The sequence below is a fragment of the Pimephales promelas genome, chromosome 14 (genome assembly GCF_988280905.1).
Source record: "Pimephales promelas chromosome 14, fPimPro1.hap1.1, whole genome shotgun sequence".
NCBI classification, from domain to species: Eukaryota; Metazoa; Chordata; class Actinopteri; order Cypriniformes; family Leuciscidae; genus Pimephales; species Pimephales promelas.
The window spans coordinates 22,742,709-22,761,544 of record NC_142782.1 but is presented as its reverse complement, the minus strand read 5'-3'; the positions used below and the strand labels follow the sequence as shown (position 1 = coordinate 22,761,544).

General features: G+C 38.4%; 1 protein-coding gene across 1 annotated transcript in view; it reads left to right on the top strand.

The window, feature by feature from the left end:
- The first annotated feature begins 1,306 nt into the window (after positions 1–1,306).
- slc6a17 (solute carrier family 6 member 17) overlaps positions 1,307–18,836 on the top strand; it is a 32,001-nt gene continuing 14,471 nt past the window's right edge. The window contains exons 1-8 of the mRNA XM_039658117.2: positions 1,307–1,691; positions 7,664–8,074; positions 13,065–13,222; positions 15,462–15,588; positions 16,012–16,193; positions 17,640–17,750; positions 18,104–18,345; positions 18,500–18,692. Coding sequence (XP_039514051.2) covers positions 7,786–8,074; positions 13,065–13,222; positions 15,462–15,588; positions 16,012–16,193; positions 17,640–17,750; positions 18,104–18,345; positions 18,500–18,692 — 1,302 coding nt within the window. The 5' untranslated portion in view covers positions 1,307–1,691; positions 7,664–7,785. The remainder of the gene's footprint in view (positions 1,692–7,663; positions 8,075–13,064; positions 13,223–15,461; positions 15,589–16,011; positions 16,194–17,639; positions 17,751–18,103; positions 18,346–18,499; positions 18,693–18,836) is intronic.

The window sequence follows — 18,836 nt, the reverse complement described above, 5'->3', positions numbered from 1 at the left end:
TTTCCATAGAGCAGGAATGCTGTGTTTATTAATCTTTAACATTCAACCCTAAAAAGAGTTATGAAGCATGTTAGAAGATATCTAGAAGACTGGTTGCAATGTTTATCCATGGTAAATATTGCTTTAGATTTGCAGAACTTTTACTTCATTTGTCAATAACAATACCTTTATTTTGAATGGTTATAGGTCTCGGATTCATGATTACCAGGGTTCAACACAAAATAAAATGTAATGAGCTCTTTTTAATTAGGCCTATATCATTTCCACAGATTTTCCAATAGAAGTAGTGCACAAAGTTCTCATCAGTGCAGAATGTGGAAAAAAGTCAGCTGTAAACATTTAGCACTATGAAAACACAGGTGGTGTTTCCGCAAGTGTATCCGGCCCCTAAAAAGTCTCTTTGGTGTTAGACATCTGCTTCTGGGCCACATCTGCTGATGTGAGTCAAACAAATAAACAAACCCGTTTCTGGCATATGTGTTACTTGTTTGTTGTTTTCCGGGATCCAAACAGTAGCTGCAGACCCAGGGCACTAAACATTCAGAGTTTGATCTCTGTAAAACATGGTGCCAGAACATCCTTCATTGGTCTCCACATGAGGTAAAAACAGTGTTGCATTGGTTTGTGATCAGTTAAGTCAGTGCTTTAGGCTACTATAATTCATAAAGATGGGAATCTGAAAATGATCAGACAAAAGTATTTTACATTAGCCATCTATTCATTTTAAGGGATGCATTCTAAATCACTCTTTATCTTTACAGGAGTGTAGACGTGTGATTAATGGGGTGGCTTTAAAAAACATCTGCTGAGGACATTAATCAGCGATCTGCGATATCCATCTCAATTCACACAGCAAAATTGAAAAGAAACTCAATTGAGCCAGACCAGCCAGAACCAAGGACGGTATAAATCCAATGTCAGGAAGAAGAATGAGCGGACACAATCAGACTGCAGGTGCGAAGAAATAGCCTTTCTGATAGCAGACGGTCTTTTCTGGGAGAAGAAACAAGCATCAGTAGAGCTCCAAATGTTAGCCAATGTCATCTCACTGCTTTGATGGGATCATAGTGGAGTTTGTTGATTTAAAATGTGGGGGAAACAACCTTATCTTGTACTAAATAAGACATTGTTGCCCGTTTGACAGATCTGGACACCATTGAGGGTTTTAAAGGTAGGAGGTAGAATTTACTTGGCAATCGCTAAAAGGTAGGCCTATTTCATCAGAATTTGGACGGGACGGGATGGGATGCGCAGATTACGCGTCTGCTGACGTATGAACGAGTTCGTGACTCATGCGTAATCTATATAGTGATGTGCTCTCTGCCAATCGTGTAAGGAGAAAAAAAAATGTGCTTTGAATTTTAACCACTGGAGGACAAAACAAGGAGTGGGTTGGTTAGAAGTGTTGTCGCGGACAACACCCACCGATGTCTCAGCGTGACCCCAAAGTTACTATTTTAAGCTGGAAGAGAATACACAATAGTGCGCGGTGGGTTTTTGCGTCAGGCGACGCGCTCTCAGTCACTTACTCTGCGCATTTCTGGACAGGTTCAGTTCAGTCGTGAGCGCGGAAACGGCACACCAGCGAGGATTCTTTCTGTGGGAGCCGTCAAATTGATCTTTCGGGTTATTGTCAATCATTGAGACCTATTTGAAAACACTCGCATCTAATTCTCACTCTTCGACATCCAGTAAGTGACTGGTTTCTCTTCATTTTAGTACCCGACGTGATAAAAGATGTAAGAGATTTTGCATCGATGATTGCGTTGTGGCAACTTATTTGCTATTCCTGTCATGCATAGTGCGTTTTATCACGCTGCACGCAGTTCATGTCGAGAATTCACAGCAGCAATTGCTGGTCAGTTGTTTGTTATTTACGAGGTTTCTAATGTTATCAGAGGCGCGACAGTTTTAGGTCAAAGTGACACACATATTTGACCTTGAGGATGCTGCAAGGCGCGTGGTACTCTTTACATGACAACATTAAGCCCCGCGGGGTCCACGTGTTGGTGCTTTTAAACTATTGTAAGCGTATTGCTCGTCTCGATTAGTGTTGAAAGATCAGAGAAAGAGGGAGGGTTAAGGTGAATGGTATCATTGTCCGTGACTGCAGTCAGGCGCATCCTCAGGTGACGCTGGAGCCGTCGAGTTTATCTAAGCTTGACGAAGATGCACTTGATTTATTTCATTACATTACTCGTTTCCATTTTGTGTATGAAGTAGGCTAAAACAACTATGTTTGACAACATTATTGTTATACTTCATGCACAAATGAAAATGAGTAGGCCCACTGCAATTATGTAAAACACAATATTTTTTTAAATTGAACTTGAGTGCATGTTTTGTCAGAAACAAATGAAATATAGGCTATGTGGGCTTATCTTATTGATATCATATTGATGGTTCTTTTAATAAATTGCTTTGAGTGTTCATTTGTCGCTTTGGATAAGATAAGTTGGTCAACTAAATTAATTAATGTAAGAATAGCCCTGCTATTAAACACTACTGTACAGAGGGTCGGAATGAGGAAATCTCCCCATCTGTCCTATGTTGCTTCTGTTACAACAGATTAATAGCTTCTCATGCAATTAATGCTGTTATCTTAAGATTCATGCAAGTTTTAATAAATCAGAATAATATTTAGGCTGGAGTTATAAGATTTAACAGAACACTTATCAGGAAAAACCTGTCTCTTGTGGCCCAATTTTCTAATCTTTTCAATTTCATGCTTAACATGTTCTGGTATTGAGTAAAAACACTTTTTTTATTGATCCAGTTAAGCAATTACTGCAGTACAATATCATTGTAGTACAATTATTGTAGTAGCAATCCTAATAAATATACTGTACTACTCTAGAAAGGAGATGGACATTGGAGACATGCACACAGCAGTCCTCTGAATTCACATGATTAATTTGCCACAATCAAAACATGCAGTTACCTTCATCCCTGTGTTATGTCAGTGTAATATTTTCCTGAACATAAATCATTTATATATATATATATATATATATATATCCTAGCTATATGAAATATTCTGATATACAGTAGAGAGCATGCAGGAAGCAGAGATGTGAGAATTTCATCAAGCTTCATTGCCTAGCAACCCAGACAGATAAAATATGTACATAATGTGCATTTGAATCAACATGATGCTTAGCTACTGTATATAGACCATTATTGCTAAGGGAAGCCATACCAATTAATTGGCTCTGATCAGCAACGCATTTTATATTCTTGGGGAAAATGTTGAAAAATTGCATTCACCAGCAGGGAGGCTTAGATTCATGGTGTCTTAGTTGAATTCCACAGAAACAACTGACCAAGCACAATCCCTGTATTATGAGTGATAAGCACCCATGTGTTTAATGCATAGCAAAATGAGACTAAGCACATGAGCAGCATTCTTCAGGTCTAGTTTGCTCCCTACTGAAATTTAATCCTAATATAATATAATATAATCATACTAATGACGTAGAGAACTGACTGGCCTGCTGCCCGGACAAGCTGTTTTGGACCTGAACACTGTGCAAATTTTCACAGTGGGTGCAAAAGTTCAAACTCAGTGTGTGGTGGTTCTTTGATGATCACCATGTCACAAAAAACAATGCACATGCTAATCATGCTAATAATTCAATATGATGTGTTTGCTCTTAACAGTATTTGGATTCCTCTCCATATAGTAGATATGAGCCTTTTTTTAATTGCGGTTTGTAGGTTGTCATGGGTGGTGGGTGAGCATCGCCTAGCAACACAGCAAGGTTTTGTGTTCTCTTGTATTTGATATAATCTATATAGATTTTTTCCCAGTGCCTTAGGCTCTCATTACCAAAGATAAACAATGGTGAGAAGAGCAAAGATGGCAGCTTTGTTGCCACATTGCCTAGTCATTCTGTAGATAAAAATCTCAGCTCATCACCTATCCCTTATTTATCAAGAAATAGCACCCCTATGGTCTAGATTAAAAACTTGCCAGTGACTGCCACTTTTTTAATCTCAGGTTGTGATTTGTACTGCCATTAGTTGTACACCAAACCAAAATTCTGTCCGTTTTTTAAAGCACTAATTTACACTTGCAATGTTCAGTGTTGCACTGTTAAACAGTACGTTTTAGCTTTAGTATTACGCCAGTCTGCAAACATAAAAAAAACTATATCATTAACTTAGGCAGCAAATAAACCACCTTTAGACTGGGGGAGTGAAATTATGGCTGTCAGTGTCAACAGATGCAATTTTTTTGTAGTTAACATGTTAATGCATTTAGTTCCTTTGTAAGGGAAGATTACAAAATACTGTGCAAGTTTCGGGTTCAAAAGTTCATTTGGATGACACACGTAGTTGAATCATGTGCAGAATTCAGCAGCAGTGCCCACACACAATGTGTATTCCTCAAGCAGCATCAAAATGAATGCAAACCCTGAACTCGCACCAAATCTGCAATAAATAGCTTTCTCCAATAAACTGAACAATCAGTATAGCTATCGCCTCACTTGTACAGTATAGCCCAGTTGCAGTGTACGAAAAATGTAGTTGTAAATTAGTTGTGTTCTCAAAGTTACTGTTACACTTAAAGTACTTTCAAACCAGTTAAGTCCAAAGTTTTGAAATAGTAGACTTACAAGTTTGATATTATATAGCCTATATACAGTGGACTTAGATAACCTAGAAATGACCAGAAGCATAGGCATCATTTACGGGGGGCACGGGTGGGACATGTCCCCACCACTTTTTGCCAAGGTCGATATTGTCCCCACCACTTTTCAAATCTCGCGGCATGGATGTACCACTACAAATAAAACATCTCCAGTTAGCTAGCAGCATTCATTTCATTTGTTTGTTAAATAAGAGGTGATCTAGCACTGAAATGTGTTTTCTTCACTCGGATGCGCGCTGCAATCCGTTGTGGAGGTTTCATTCGTTCCGATGAAATCACAAATCAAAATACACACAAACGTGTCGCTGCTTCTCTGGGTTCTAATCCGCACTCGTCTCGTACAGTTTTTTTTACCCTCTTTAAAAACGCTAATGTTTTTCAGTGGTTGTATATCATATACATACGGTTTTGATGAGGGGAAAAAAACTATACGAGTGCGGATTAGACCCCAGAACCTCCGACATGCTTGGCAAAAATTCTGCCACTGGACTATCACTGCACATACACCGTATAGGCGAATCTGTTTTTTTTTATTCACGTTAAAATTCACCATACTAACAACATATATTAGATTTCATATAAGTACCATCAAATTTTTGGTCGGACATCACATCTTTGTATAAATTTTATTTATTTACATCAGTAAGCTACAGGAAATCGTCTTTGAAAACAAAGAGAAAGAGAAAAAAGTATGAATGCGTCATTGTACCCAGCACATTTCAAACCAAACTGACACCTATGACCAGAATTTAGTGATCTTAAAGAAAGTGATGGACTGTAGGGCGATAGAAAGTCCATTAAATACACAGGAGTTAAACCATTTAGGGCTGTACATTTGCAAGTACAGTATACTCTCAGTAAACTTCTAGTTTAACTTCACACTTATAGTTTACTTTTTAGATATTAATTTAGCATTTTAAGTATACTACTATGTTCCTATTTAGGCGTTAATTTTTATATTTGAATTATACCTTTAACTGTACTGTATCTCTTTCCCCGCCAGCGTTTTATTTGCACATGTTGCCAGCTAGTGCTAGCTATAGCGCCAGCATTTTTAATGATTATTTACAAAGTATCCTTGGGCCCTAGAATATTTTGTTATATGAATATCCGAACATGCAATATTTAAAAAGAAAGAACAGAGCCTCTGCTTTTAAACAACAACAAAAGTTGAGTAAAAAAAAGCAGCATTTGCAACCATTACAATGCCAAACACTCCAAGAGATGTCTCGACAGAAGTAGATTCTGAGTAGTAATGAGTAAATTCCTATACTATACTAAACGACATATACTATACTGTCTTGCCTGGACCTGAGACAAGATAATCTTCCTCTACACACTAGACATGCAAAATCTGTGCATTTTGGGCATTTTTTGTGTGAAATCATATTTATTTTTTGTCCATCAAAAGTGTGCTTTCACTTTTAATTAAGCATGAGCACGCAGCAAAAATAGACTCGGATCTGGCCCATTATCTGGTCACCGATGCGGACAGTGATGCATTTTCAGCCGGCTTTTTATTTCTCATCTCCGTAAATTTATCTAGTAGTAAAGCTAATGCAAGGGCTAGAAATCAATTAAGTCTTTGCTAATACTTCCTCATCATCATGGAGAGCGCAGTTGCTCTCCCGTGGCGTCTGTCGTTGCTATGCAACAATGAACTTGCACGCCTGTAAAAATTAGCGTGCCGCGTCGCTATTATGAGCTAATATCCAAAATATTCTTCCTCCAAAATACTCTTTGCTCCTTTCTCATCAACGAGTGGATTTACAGCCACCACATCAGCAGCATCGCTGGTCGCAATGTCTCAGCACTTTTATGAAAAGGACGCAACTGCACACGCTTCGGGCATGAACGCGCATCAACTACCGGGTTTGAGAAAACCTGGTACCGTCACGTGACGTTTATAAAAAAATAGTACCGACCAAGGGGGTCCATCGACCGGAAGTTGAAGCCTCGCGGGAGCCATCTTGTAGCAGAACTTCACTTTTCCCATTGACTCCCATTCATTTTGGCGTCACTTTGACAACGAATAACTTTACATCTGAGGCGTTTGAAGACCCCATTTGTCCTTTATTTATTTCTAAAGAAACACGACAATGTATAAAACGCTCCATTACCTTGTAGCTTATGTTATGGCCCCGTAGAAGCAGTTTTAGTGAAAGTAGGCTAACGATTGCATCATACCCACGCGACTCTCTGTCGCACAGTAGAGAGATTACCGTATGGACAGGAAAAGAAGCTCGCGCAATCTGGGAAACGTGGAGGCAAAATTACAAAATAATTAATCAAAATACCTAGCAAAAATCCTTCTCCTAGCTCAAGGACAGCTCCTATTCACACTCTCCACTTCTGCATATTTCGGAAGGGACTGATTCAGATTTCTCATGCCACAGCACTAGAAGAAAGACAGGTTGCTCTCATCACAAAAACGTATCAAGCTCTGTTTGAGTCTGCGCGTCAGCGATGGAAGTGCTAAGAAAATCGTCAAAAACGGGCTTCAATCGTCTCAATGGAGTTCCAATGAGATCGCTCGGTCCATTTCTTTTACTGTCTATGGTACCGACTTGGTACCGAAGTTGAACACACTCATAAAGGTTTCTTACCTTGCTCTATGTTGACTTTACTAACGTTAGTTCTAGCTTCACCACCACCTTTTTTTAAATATTTGTTTAGGATATCTCAAAGGCCTCTATTTTCTTCTTCTCTTTTCTTTTCTTTTCTTTTCTGAGCACCAGACATTTTGAGCGTAACGTTAGCCTACTGAACATCAAATATATTTCAAAATATCAAATATACCCCCCCTCCCCCAAATGGTTAACTTAATTTCAGTAGGCTATTCTGTTCAAAACTGCAATGCTGAGAGTCAGAAAATCTTCCCATCTGTCCTACTAGTGCTTGCATTTGGTTCTATTACAACAGATTGCTTAGGTTTTCATGAAATGTACTCTATAGTCTAGAGCCAAAGGCAATCTTCTTCTTTCTCATATTTGTATGCTCTTTTCACAGGAGCACAAACCTTCATTCTCCACAGCTGTATCAAGCAAAAAGGGCAGTTATTGTGACCTCCATTCTGCCCTGCTCTTCTTTCACACCTTTAATCGTTGGGATCACCTCGACACGGCACAGCCATGCCCAAGAGCAGTAAAGTGACTCAGCGCGAGCACAGTAATGAGCATGTCACAGAGTCTGTGGCCGACCTCCTGGCGCTTGAGGCTCCCATGGACTATAAGAGCAGCCAGATGAGCATGGCAGGTGGGGGCCCTCCGCCCATAGGCAAACCAGACATCTCCCCCGACCTGGAAGACGGGCGACCTGCCTGGAACAGTAAGCTGCAGTACATCTTGGCCCAGGTGGGCTTCTCGGTGGGCCTGGGTAACGTGTGGCGTTTCCCTTATCTTTGCCAGAAGAACGGAGGAGGTGAGTTACTTATTAGTGATGTGCATTTGGAACTGTTTCAAGGTTCAACTTAAATATATATATATACATATTTATCATAATTTATTCAACCTCGATTTCTTCTATAAAACACAAAAGGAGAAATGTTAATGGCTGCTCTTTTTCATGTAACTACAATGGATGGGGACAACAGATTTCAATCTCAAAAAGGCAGAAAAGCACCAATTAAGATACATAAATGTTTTCCTCAGATGTTTTGCATTGGATTTCATCCATTAGCTGAAAGCTAAATCAACATTTCCTCCAATGTGTTGATTATACTCGCCTTTAATGTTCAGTTTAAAGCAATAATTTGCTCTTTAATGCAATGTTACATTTCTAAAACTTGCAGTAAATTTTGGCATTTACATTTTTTTTGTTCACATGTTAATGCATTTAGTTCCTTTGTATTGGTCCAATGCACCCATGCAAGCATTGTGGAGGTGTTTGGGGGTGCAACCACAGAAACCGAAAATTCTCGGGCCAGCAGCGCATGTGTCCAAATTTCAATCTGAGCTGTTCTATTTCAATGAAATGATCTTAAAACAGGGCTAAATTACTGAAATTGTACTTTAATTTATTTGCAGCTTCTTATAAAAAGCTTATGGAGCACTTTTATGGTATATATATTTTTTTGTCTTTTTGGAGCTTGATAGGCCCAGGCTTAACTCACTTTCATTGTATAGAAAATAGTGGCATGAGTAAATGATGACAGTGATTTATTTTTTATTTTTTTTGAGTGAACTATTCCTTTAATGTTTTCACTCTTCTTTATTATTCTTTTTAGCTGTAATATTTTTCATTGAGACAGTCTTTTTTGGGTCAGCTGTGTGCCTTGTGCACTACTTGGTCTCTCTAAATTTACTAAGCTGACGATAGTGTTATTTAGGGCAGCAATGTTATATGGGCTGTTTAAAAACAGGAAAATCAAGGCCAGTGAAATCTTGGTTTGCAAATTTACTTGAAATAATACAATACTTTCCATGCTGTCATTGCTCTTTGGCTGCTTGGACTATTCTTCATTGTTCATATTCTCCTTTAATCTGAAATGCACTGTTTCATGCTGTTTCACAGTCTCTAGACAGACATGTGGTTTAGAATGATTTCAGGAAATTATTGATTTAATGATAACGTCTCGGTTATGTATGTAACCCTCGTTCCCTGAAAGAGGGAACAGAGATGTAGTCAATGAAATGGAACTGAATCAGTGTAGTCTCATCAAAATTAAAACATATCCATAAAATATAACGAATTAAGGTAATTCCATGAAATTGTTTAAGCATGAAACTTACAATGTTTAAAAAACAAACAAACAATGGCAATTAGGTAAGAAAAATTAAGATGTATTCTCTGAAAACAAGTGAAGCAAAATTGATAAGATATTAAAGAGCCCCTATCAAAGCATTTGAAATGTTCCTATTTTTGTTTTAGGAGTTCCTAAAGACAGTTTAACGTGCATGCAAGGATAAAAAACACTTTATTTGTCTTATAATATGCATTTATTTTTAACTGATTTGCTCACCGACTCCCAAATGATTCGTTCGACGATTTATTTTCCCAAACACCTCCTTTGAGTGACGCGAATCTGCGGCGATTGGTCAAATGACCCAGTCAGTTGTTATTGGTAAACCGTAGGCAGAGACTGTCGGCAACGGAACGCCCATAACCAGGATTACAGCTTGTCAAGTGTTGAAAATTGTATATCGTGTTTGAACAAACGTGTCAGAAAAAGTGCACTTTCCACACGGTCCCTTACTCACGTCTCCGTCAAGAGCAAGCTTTCCCGGCGAAACTCGCATTGCGGGGGGCTATTATATAGAGCGAAGTCATATTTGGCTAAGTCGTTTAGGAGGTAATTGGCATTTTTCAATGAATGTCTGGTGAATATCAAAAACAAAACTAACTTTACCCCACTTAGAAGCTGCGCGGAGTGTACACAACACACACAACACAATATAACTGTTGTTGGGAGCGCCAATGACCTATCTACGTCACGATGTAACAGCTAATGACTCGTTTCAAAAACGATTCATTTCATAGACTCAGAGTCGACTCTCACTTTTGAAAGACAATAACTTTATATACGGTGCACTTTCAGATATGAATCTTTGCAGGATGTTTTCATTCCCTTAGAGCTATATTCCACACCATATGAACAGTCATTTTAAAAAAAAATCCAAGATAGGTGCTCTTTAAATCGCATACATTTATGTTGTTATTGGTATCTTTAAATATATTTTCTGTAAAACAAGACACAAAAAAAGAAATTTAGTCTTTGCAGTGCATAATTGATTGCAAATCATCTGAAAAAATCTAATTACTATATCTTGAAAATAGTATAATAACAAACTATGTTAAAAGGTCCTAAAATATAGTTGGACACGTTAATGTTATCTGAAAATGAAACCTGACACCTTTATTATATCGTCATGTCTTGCCCTTGCTTGTCTTGCAATTTTATGTTTCTCAGAAGGCCTTGCTTACGTTACGCACCCTTGCTCTCTCCATCTTCTCTCTTCCATCTGTCCACCCATTCCTTTCTCTTTCCTCCCATCTCCCATTGTTTTTTCATTACTTGCGTGCATAAATAAAGCTCAGACAAAAAGCCTCGACAAAGCAACATCGAACACAAAAGAAATGCAGTAATCAACCTGATAACAAGCAGTTCTTCGTCATAAGCTGAGGCTGGGGAGTGCTTTGCTGTGATCATCCACCAAGCTCTAATTACACTTATAACCTCCCAAGAGGAGGGGTTTGTGGTCATCTGCCAGCAGTGTGCCACCCAGTGTGTCAATAGAAGCAGTTATTTTCGGATTGTTCTTTGACTTCAAACAGAGGAAGCTTTGCTCAGACCAAACTCTTCGTCACCATGGAGCTAGTTTGACGTCAGGGCTCAGCAGCGTGACTTGCTGTTTTATTCTGTTGTCTGTTCATTCATGCTGGCAGTCATGTCATTAGCCTATAAGATACCATCTTCTGCATCTGGGTGGCTGAAATTTAGCTAGGAAATGTATGAAGAACAAAACTAAAATAATTAAGCTCACCTGTTCTTGTTCTAATTGGAAAAGTATAAGATAATGGATTATCCAAATCGTGTCATGTAAGATTAATATATTTTAAAATATGGTGTGACAGCTGGTCATATAGTTTGTTTAAATGCATTTCTCTAAAGGCAAATGCCCTGCGCACCGACAGCCACTGCCTTTCCACTGCCAGGCGGGCATGTCGGCCAAACATGACAAAGTGTGGGGTCAGTCCAGAGGTCTCATGAGGGGTGTTATTATATATCTGCAGGAGAGCTGCACTTGATATTCTGGACTCAGTGTTCTTTGTAGAGACAGAATAGACTTATTAAACCTTTTCCAGGTCCCATTTCCTTGGGGCCTGTAGGGTGTGGTTCGGACTTTGACAGACCCATACAGACTGTATAGCTGGTCGACTCTAAGGACTGTACAGCTGGTCCTTGATCTGAGAGGATTCGTTCTGGACATCCCTATGGCTGGATAAGGTGGTGCTAAAGGACATGTGTCGTAGTGGCTGCTGTCTGGTCTTTTGTAGGGACAGCCCATCAGTACTTTGAGAAAAGATCAGTTACTACCAACAGATAAGGATAAGTGTCACCATGCCTACCAAGAGACAAACAGTCAACTGAAACGGTTTCCAAAGGGTATAATACAAGAATAGGCACCAAGGGTGCCCTTACCTCTGGTCCTCTTTTCTTTTGTGTGCAAATTGCACATGTGGATGCCCATTCTTGCAAGTCCACACACCCATTCCAGACCAGTAAAAGTTTTTTCTAAGCAAGCCCTAAATCTTGGCTATTCCCATATGGCCTGAGGCATTGTGATACTTCTTCCACAACTTATAAGTCTTATCTGTTCGTCAATAATACTGCCATATCCGCAGCTCTGCCGTCGGTACCGTCACAGACATGAACCACTAAATGACTCCTTTAGCTCGAATGCAAAGAAACACACACACACACACACACACACACACACACACGCATCAGTGTGGGAGAAAAGCACCACTTTCCCTTAGTCTGAGTTTTTTTTAGTCATACGCCCCAAGGTTGTGCGTGTTGTGGCTTCACAAATGCTTTGCTGAATACCTCGGTTGTAACGAGTGGTTATTTCAGTCTAAGTTGCTCTGACCTCTAGCATCAACAAGCATTTTCGCCCACAGGACTGCCGCATACTGGATGTTTTTCCCTTTTCACACCATTCTTTGTAAACCCTAGAAATGGTTGTGCGTGAAAATCCCAGTAGCCATCGGAAGATGGGTGCACTAAAGGGATGGAAATGGTCAGCAACAATACTCATCCCCCAACACCAATACACCACCACCAGCAGCAGCTTGAAGCGTACAGTAGAAGACAGAAGCTCATGTTATTTGCACCAAATTCTGATACTACCATCTGAATGTCGCAGCAGAAATTCATACTCTTCAGACCAGGCAATGTTTTTCCAATCTTCCATTGTCGAATTTTGGTGAGCCCATGCAAATATTGGCTGATTAGATATTTGGGTTATGGAGCAGTTGAACAGGTTTACCTAATATAGTGGCCCGTGAGTGTATACTGTAAAATGTTGGCTATTAAATCCTATAGTTTGAATTACTACTATATACTATATGATTTAATGTCATACATTGTTTCATGTAGTTAGGTGAGTATATGGCATAAATGAAAGAAAAATATAAAAGGTGATTTCTTTATAATATATTTTACTTTAAATATAAATTATGAAGGAAAAAGTATTTTGACTGTAGCAACAGACATTTTGTAAAATAATTTACTACTTTTTTATATATATGGAAAAAACAACATAAAGGAGAAAAAAGTCTGTAAGGATTTTGGTGGTGAGTTCAGTGTGCTGTAGCTTGATTGATCTACAGCTATTGGTTGGTCATTAAAGACACTGTTGTAAGGACATTAGTCTCTGTTTACAAGTGTCGCTATCTCTCTTTACAGGTGCTTACCTTGTTCCATACTTCATCCTTCTTATCCTTATTGGCATCCCACTCTTTTTCTTGGAGCTGGCGGTTGGCCAAAGGATTCGTCGTGGGAGCATTGGAGTGTGGAATTATGTTTGTCCGCGACTCGGTGGCATTGGAGTGTCCAGCCTGATGGTGAGTGAATTATGTTCTTCTGAAACACAAGATACAAATGAGCAGTCACTTAAATGTATTTACTTTTCTTGATTGAGATAACATTCCTCAACTTGGTTTGAGAGTATGCGTAAATAAAGGGCATACATGAAGTGACTGCGTTTAAATATGAAAGTGGAACTAAACTTACAAAAAAAAAATACAGCTATAAAGACAAGATAAAGTAAATCATTCTTCCTGGTTTACGATCTCCAGACTTCAGATTGGGAGTGTCAGGTTCACATCAGCTCAGACTGGGCAATTGATACAATTTTAATTCTGGTGCATTGTTGAAAAAAGGTCACAATACAATGAGGAGCCTGCGAGTTCCAGACCAATAATAACCAATGTCATTTTCCCCCTTTATTTTGTTCTGAAGGCCTCAGAAGCATTTATTTTTGATGAGTTACAGGCCTAAAAGTGCTAATTCACCACCTGTGCCAGCGCTGTTCTCAAATCATTTTAATATGAGCGCAGTCACGCAACCTATCAGATGGGTTTCGATCTTAAAATATCACTCTGTCTGAACATTTAATAAATCTATTTTCAGTCCCAGCTGCACCTGGACCTTCTGGTTTTCTTTCCTTGTATAAGCAACTGCACTTTGGAGATACAGGAAGTCAGCAAATATGTAAGGCCTTTTGGGAGTTGATGGTTATATCCCATAATCCGAAGCACCAGCGCGGAAAGCTGGTATTGTGTGAATCAGCAGTTTCCTGTGAATGGCTTTTACATTAGTAACAGAATGAGCTGAATACCATTATATATTATTCTGTTAATTTTCAAATATTAATTATAATATAATCTCTTAAATGTCTTTTGTATTTTATTTAGTATTTGTTATGTAGTCTGAGTGAGACTGCTGGATTCATTTACTTCAGATTGGGAATCAACCTTGTTTTTTTAATCTTCTACTCAAAGGCAATGAAAAAAAACATAGGAATAGCCATTTTGATTTCACATACCTCTCAGGGGCTGTTTGCATGACACTGTTTTCAACTTAAGAAAGGAAAACTTTTTTTGGTCGTTCATTTATATGACAATGGTATTTTGGGGGCAAAATCGGTTTCGATTTGCACGTTTTTGAAAACAAGAACATTATTGTCTCTGTGTAAACTTCAAAAATGCAAATTTTTGATAACGGTGACGACATGTGCATGCATTATGTTTTCAGTCGATAGGCGCATAGTTTACTGGCCTGGCATGCATAAAACAGCGTTTTTAATAGTTTTCGCAGTTCAACAAGGATCGTTTTGATCGTCTTTTGTACTCAAACAAAAATTAGAAGGAAAAATTGTTTGTTTTCAGTACATCGATGCCAGGTAAACATATTCTAGATAAGAAGTCCCACAGTTAAAAATACTGTAGAGAAACACTCAGGGACTATATGTGCCTGCTCTGCTGCAGCCTCAGCTATTAATACCCATAAAGCTACAGCAGAAAGAATGTGCTTCAATTATTCACTAACTCGATGTGCCGTGGATTTGTTACATCACAAAGTACGATTACGGCCCTGTTACTGACTGCAGGGAAAAATCAAGGAATAGATTTACTGTAAACAGGCACAAGTTGCTAAACCCTCAAACACAACACTTTCATTCTATTCTATTGTGTTCTATTTTTATTAAGGCACACTATATTTGGAGTAATGCTATTGATTTTTAAGAGTTGAAAGACTTTAGATTTTATCCATTAAGACATCCGATCATATATCAGATGAGACTCCAGGAACCAGACTGTCAGCACAGTGTGGTGCACATCAGTACATATACAACTGCCAGGAAGAGCTACTCTGACTGAAATATACTGTAAAATTAACTTTCCACAATCCTAAACTGGCATGTCGACTCATTCAGATTACACCTTTGAAATTTTGGGATTTAGGTGTTGATTTTGTGGTTTCTGTTCATCTAATTCTAATATAAATAGCGATTATTTCAAAGCCGGTAAAGGAGAAAAGACTTCCAGACAAAGAATCCCAGAATGTGCCAGATCGCTAGACCAGATTTTGTCACCTCTTGTTTTTTTTTAGTGCACAGTGTGGCTAAGATGTTCAGTAAACAGTCTAGTCAAGCAAAATGAGCCGTAAACTACAGTAGATGACGAGACCTTTCCAGGGGGCTGTTGTTTTTTCAGTATTAGTACTCAATATATTCAGTATTTGAAATATTTTCAAGATGTTAACCGATACCCTTTGTTCTTTCTTTTCTCCATTCTGCAGGTGTGTGGATTTGTGGGTCTGTACTATAATGTGATTATAGGCTGGAGCATCTTCTACTTTTTTCAGTCGTTTCAATATCCTCTACCTTGGAGCGCCTGTCCCATCAGGAAGAACGGCACTCAATCCTGTGAGTGCTCAGCAGTTCCTCACATACTGACCATAAAGATCACTAAACAATTAATAATTCACAATTCCTATTTGAATGACCCCAAATCTTTGTAGTGAATCAAAAGTAATAGGCCAACTACACGATTCCTGATCGATTCCTGCCTGATTCTCTGTACATATGACTCTCTAAAGTTGGTTCTTTTGATGAATCGTTCAAAAAGATGAGTTACCGGTTTGAACACTGTCCTGTATGTTTGACAAAATTAGCAGAAAGAGATTTTTTTTCATACATTATGGACATCCCAACTGAAATGAATCGGAATCAAATCTTAAGAAATACCATCATATTTTCCAAAGGGTCATTAAATAGTCCAAAAGAAATGATAAGGAATAAGGAATGTTGTCTCTGCTTTTCTTTTTTTTTTTTTTTTTGTCTGATTAGTTGTGGAGCCTGAGTGTGAGAAGAGCTCAGCAACCACGTACTACTGGTACCGCGAGACCCTGGACATCACCAGCTCGATCGCAGACAGCGGGGGTCTGAACTGGAGGATGACTTTGTCACTGCTGGCTGCCTGGATAATTGTCTGTCTGGCTGTAATAAGGGGCATTCAGTCTTCTGGGAGGGTGAGGCAGACTTGTACTGCATGAGATAAATGAGAACCAACTGAGTTATGAAACATCAATTTTCAGATAGCTCAGAGGCACAATATGCAGATGCTGGGTTATCAGCCACATCTGAACAATTACACAAATCACGATGCGCAATTATGATTATATTCTCAGAGTGGAACGTTTGCTTTCTCCTTGAAGATAATTCAAGGTGTGATAGTGCTGCAGTTTTTGCAAACACATATTTTGAGGAAAAAATGCCCATTTACCAGCCGTTTAAATGTTTTACAGTGTCTGAACAAAAGGGACACAAATAAATTAAAATTTTGGTTAATCCCAGTTTTGGTCCGGACAGTTGCATAAACTTAATCAGTAAGTCTTAAAGGAGTAGTTCACTTTAAAAAAAAAACAAAAAAACTTTTGCTGATAATTTACTCACCCCAATGTCATCGAAGATGTCCACATCTTTCTTTCTTCAGTTGAAAATAAATTAAGGTTTTTAATGAAAACATTCCAGGATTTTCTCCTTATAATGGACTTCAATGGGAACCAAACGGTTCAAGGTCCAAATGAGAGTTTCAGTGCAGCTTCAAAGGGCTTTAAACGAGACCAGGCGATGAATAAGGGTCTTATCTAGGACCCTTATCTAGGAAAAAAGGTTTGTTCATTTTGATGAACGAGTTTGAACAGGAGAGTCACAAACGCTCATCACAGAACAGAGCAAGGCGAGCATTTGTCCTTATAAAACTTAAACTTTTTTATTTATTTTTGAAATGACTGATTATTTCACTAGATAAGACCCTTATTCATCGTCTGGTGTCGTTTAAAGCCCTTTGAAGCTGCACTGAAACTCTCATTTGGACCTTGAAACGTTTGGTACCCAATGAAGTCCATTATATGGAGAAAAATCCTGGAATGTGTTCATCAAAAACCTTAATTTCTTTGCGACTGAAGAAAGAAAGAGATGGACATCTTGGATGACGTGGTGGTGAGTAAATTACCAGCAAAAGTTTTTTTAAAAGTGAACTCCTTTTTAAGGCTCATCAGTCTTAATTTTTAAATTCATATTAGACCAATATACATTTTTATGTAAATGACAAATGTAGACTAGTCTTTAAGAAAACTTATAAAGCTAGTCTAAGCAGTTTGTGAAAGAGACCAAATGTCAAGTAACTAAAAGACTAGGCCTCCACACAATAAAAATGAATAAGTATATACTTAAAAAAAATTGTAAAATTGTATCTAACATAATGTTTACATGCAAAAAATATATCAATCAGAAAAAAAATAGTTGAAGAAGAATAAATACATTTATAATATGCCGTAATTTACAAGCTCTTGTTGTAATAAATGAAACCAAAAGCATTAATACACAATTTAAAACAAATAGAAAATTGTTCTCTGAGAAATGTATGCACAAATCATTTTAAAACATTTGAACAAAAACAATAAATATTTCAGGTGATGTACTTCAGCTCACTCTTTCCATATGTGGTGCTCTTCTGCTTCCTGGTGAGAGGGATGTTTCTTAAAGGAGCAGTAGATGGCATTGCTCACATGTTTACACCCAAGGTAAGATTGTGCGCACACACTTTCTGATAGTTAGAGTATCCAGATGACTTAAAAAAAAACTAGCAGACACATTTTATGCAGTGTAAGCAAAGCTTTATAGGCAGGCAGCAATCTTTAAAAGAAAATGTGTGCAGCTGAAACGTAGCGTTCGTCACATGGTTGGACTCCCTCTTGTGGTGTATTTGGGATATTGAATCAAATTCATATTATGAAATATGATTCTATTACATTAATCACACATGATTGTATGCAATAGAAGGCCTTCATCTATGCTGACGCTTATTTGGCACTGTTCATTTACTTAAAGATTAGATCACAAATGTAATAAATAGTTTTAATTTATTTCATTTTAGCTGGAGATCATGTTGGAGCCGCAGGTGTGGCGTGAAGCTGCCACTCAAGTCTTCTTTGCTCTTGGTCTGGGTTTCGGAGGCGTCATTGCTTTTTCCAGTTACAACAAGAGAGACAACAACTGTCATTTTGATGCTGTGCTTGTCTCCTTCATCAACTTCATGACCTCTATACTGGCCACACTCGTAGTGTTCGCTGTGCTGGGCTTCAAAGCCAACATCATGAACGAGAAATGTGTTGTGGAGTAAGTATGACCTCTCAAAGCATTTCATTTCTCTCATGAAAGGATCATTTTTGTGATTGGATTAAGTTACACTCTCCATTAGAATATAATAATAACGATGCCTAATACTTCAAATCTACATGTGGAAGCTCATGTCTGTGTTGTTCTCATGTAGGAATGCTGAAAAGATACTGGGGTACTTGAACTCAAATGTGCTGAGTCAGGATCTCATTCCCCCTCACGTCAACTTTTCCCACCTCACCACGTCGGATTATGCCGAGATGTACGGCGTGATAAAGATTGTGAAAGAGGACAGTTTTGCGCAGCTGGGGCTGGAGCCGTGTCTGCTGGAGGATGAGCTCAATAAGGCAGGTGTTCGGCCCATGAGCTAAAGGCTTTCAGCAGGTTTTCAGCTAAGCCATTTAGGATGGATGAAACTAAAATTTGGACTTTTATTATTATTATTATTTTTTTTTTTTGTCAAGCTCAATAAACAAACATTTTGATTGTAA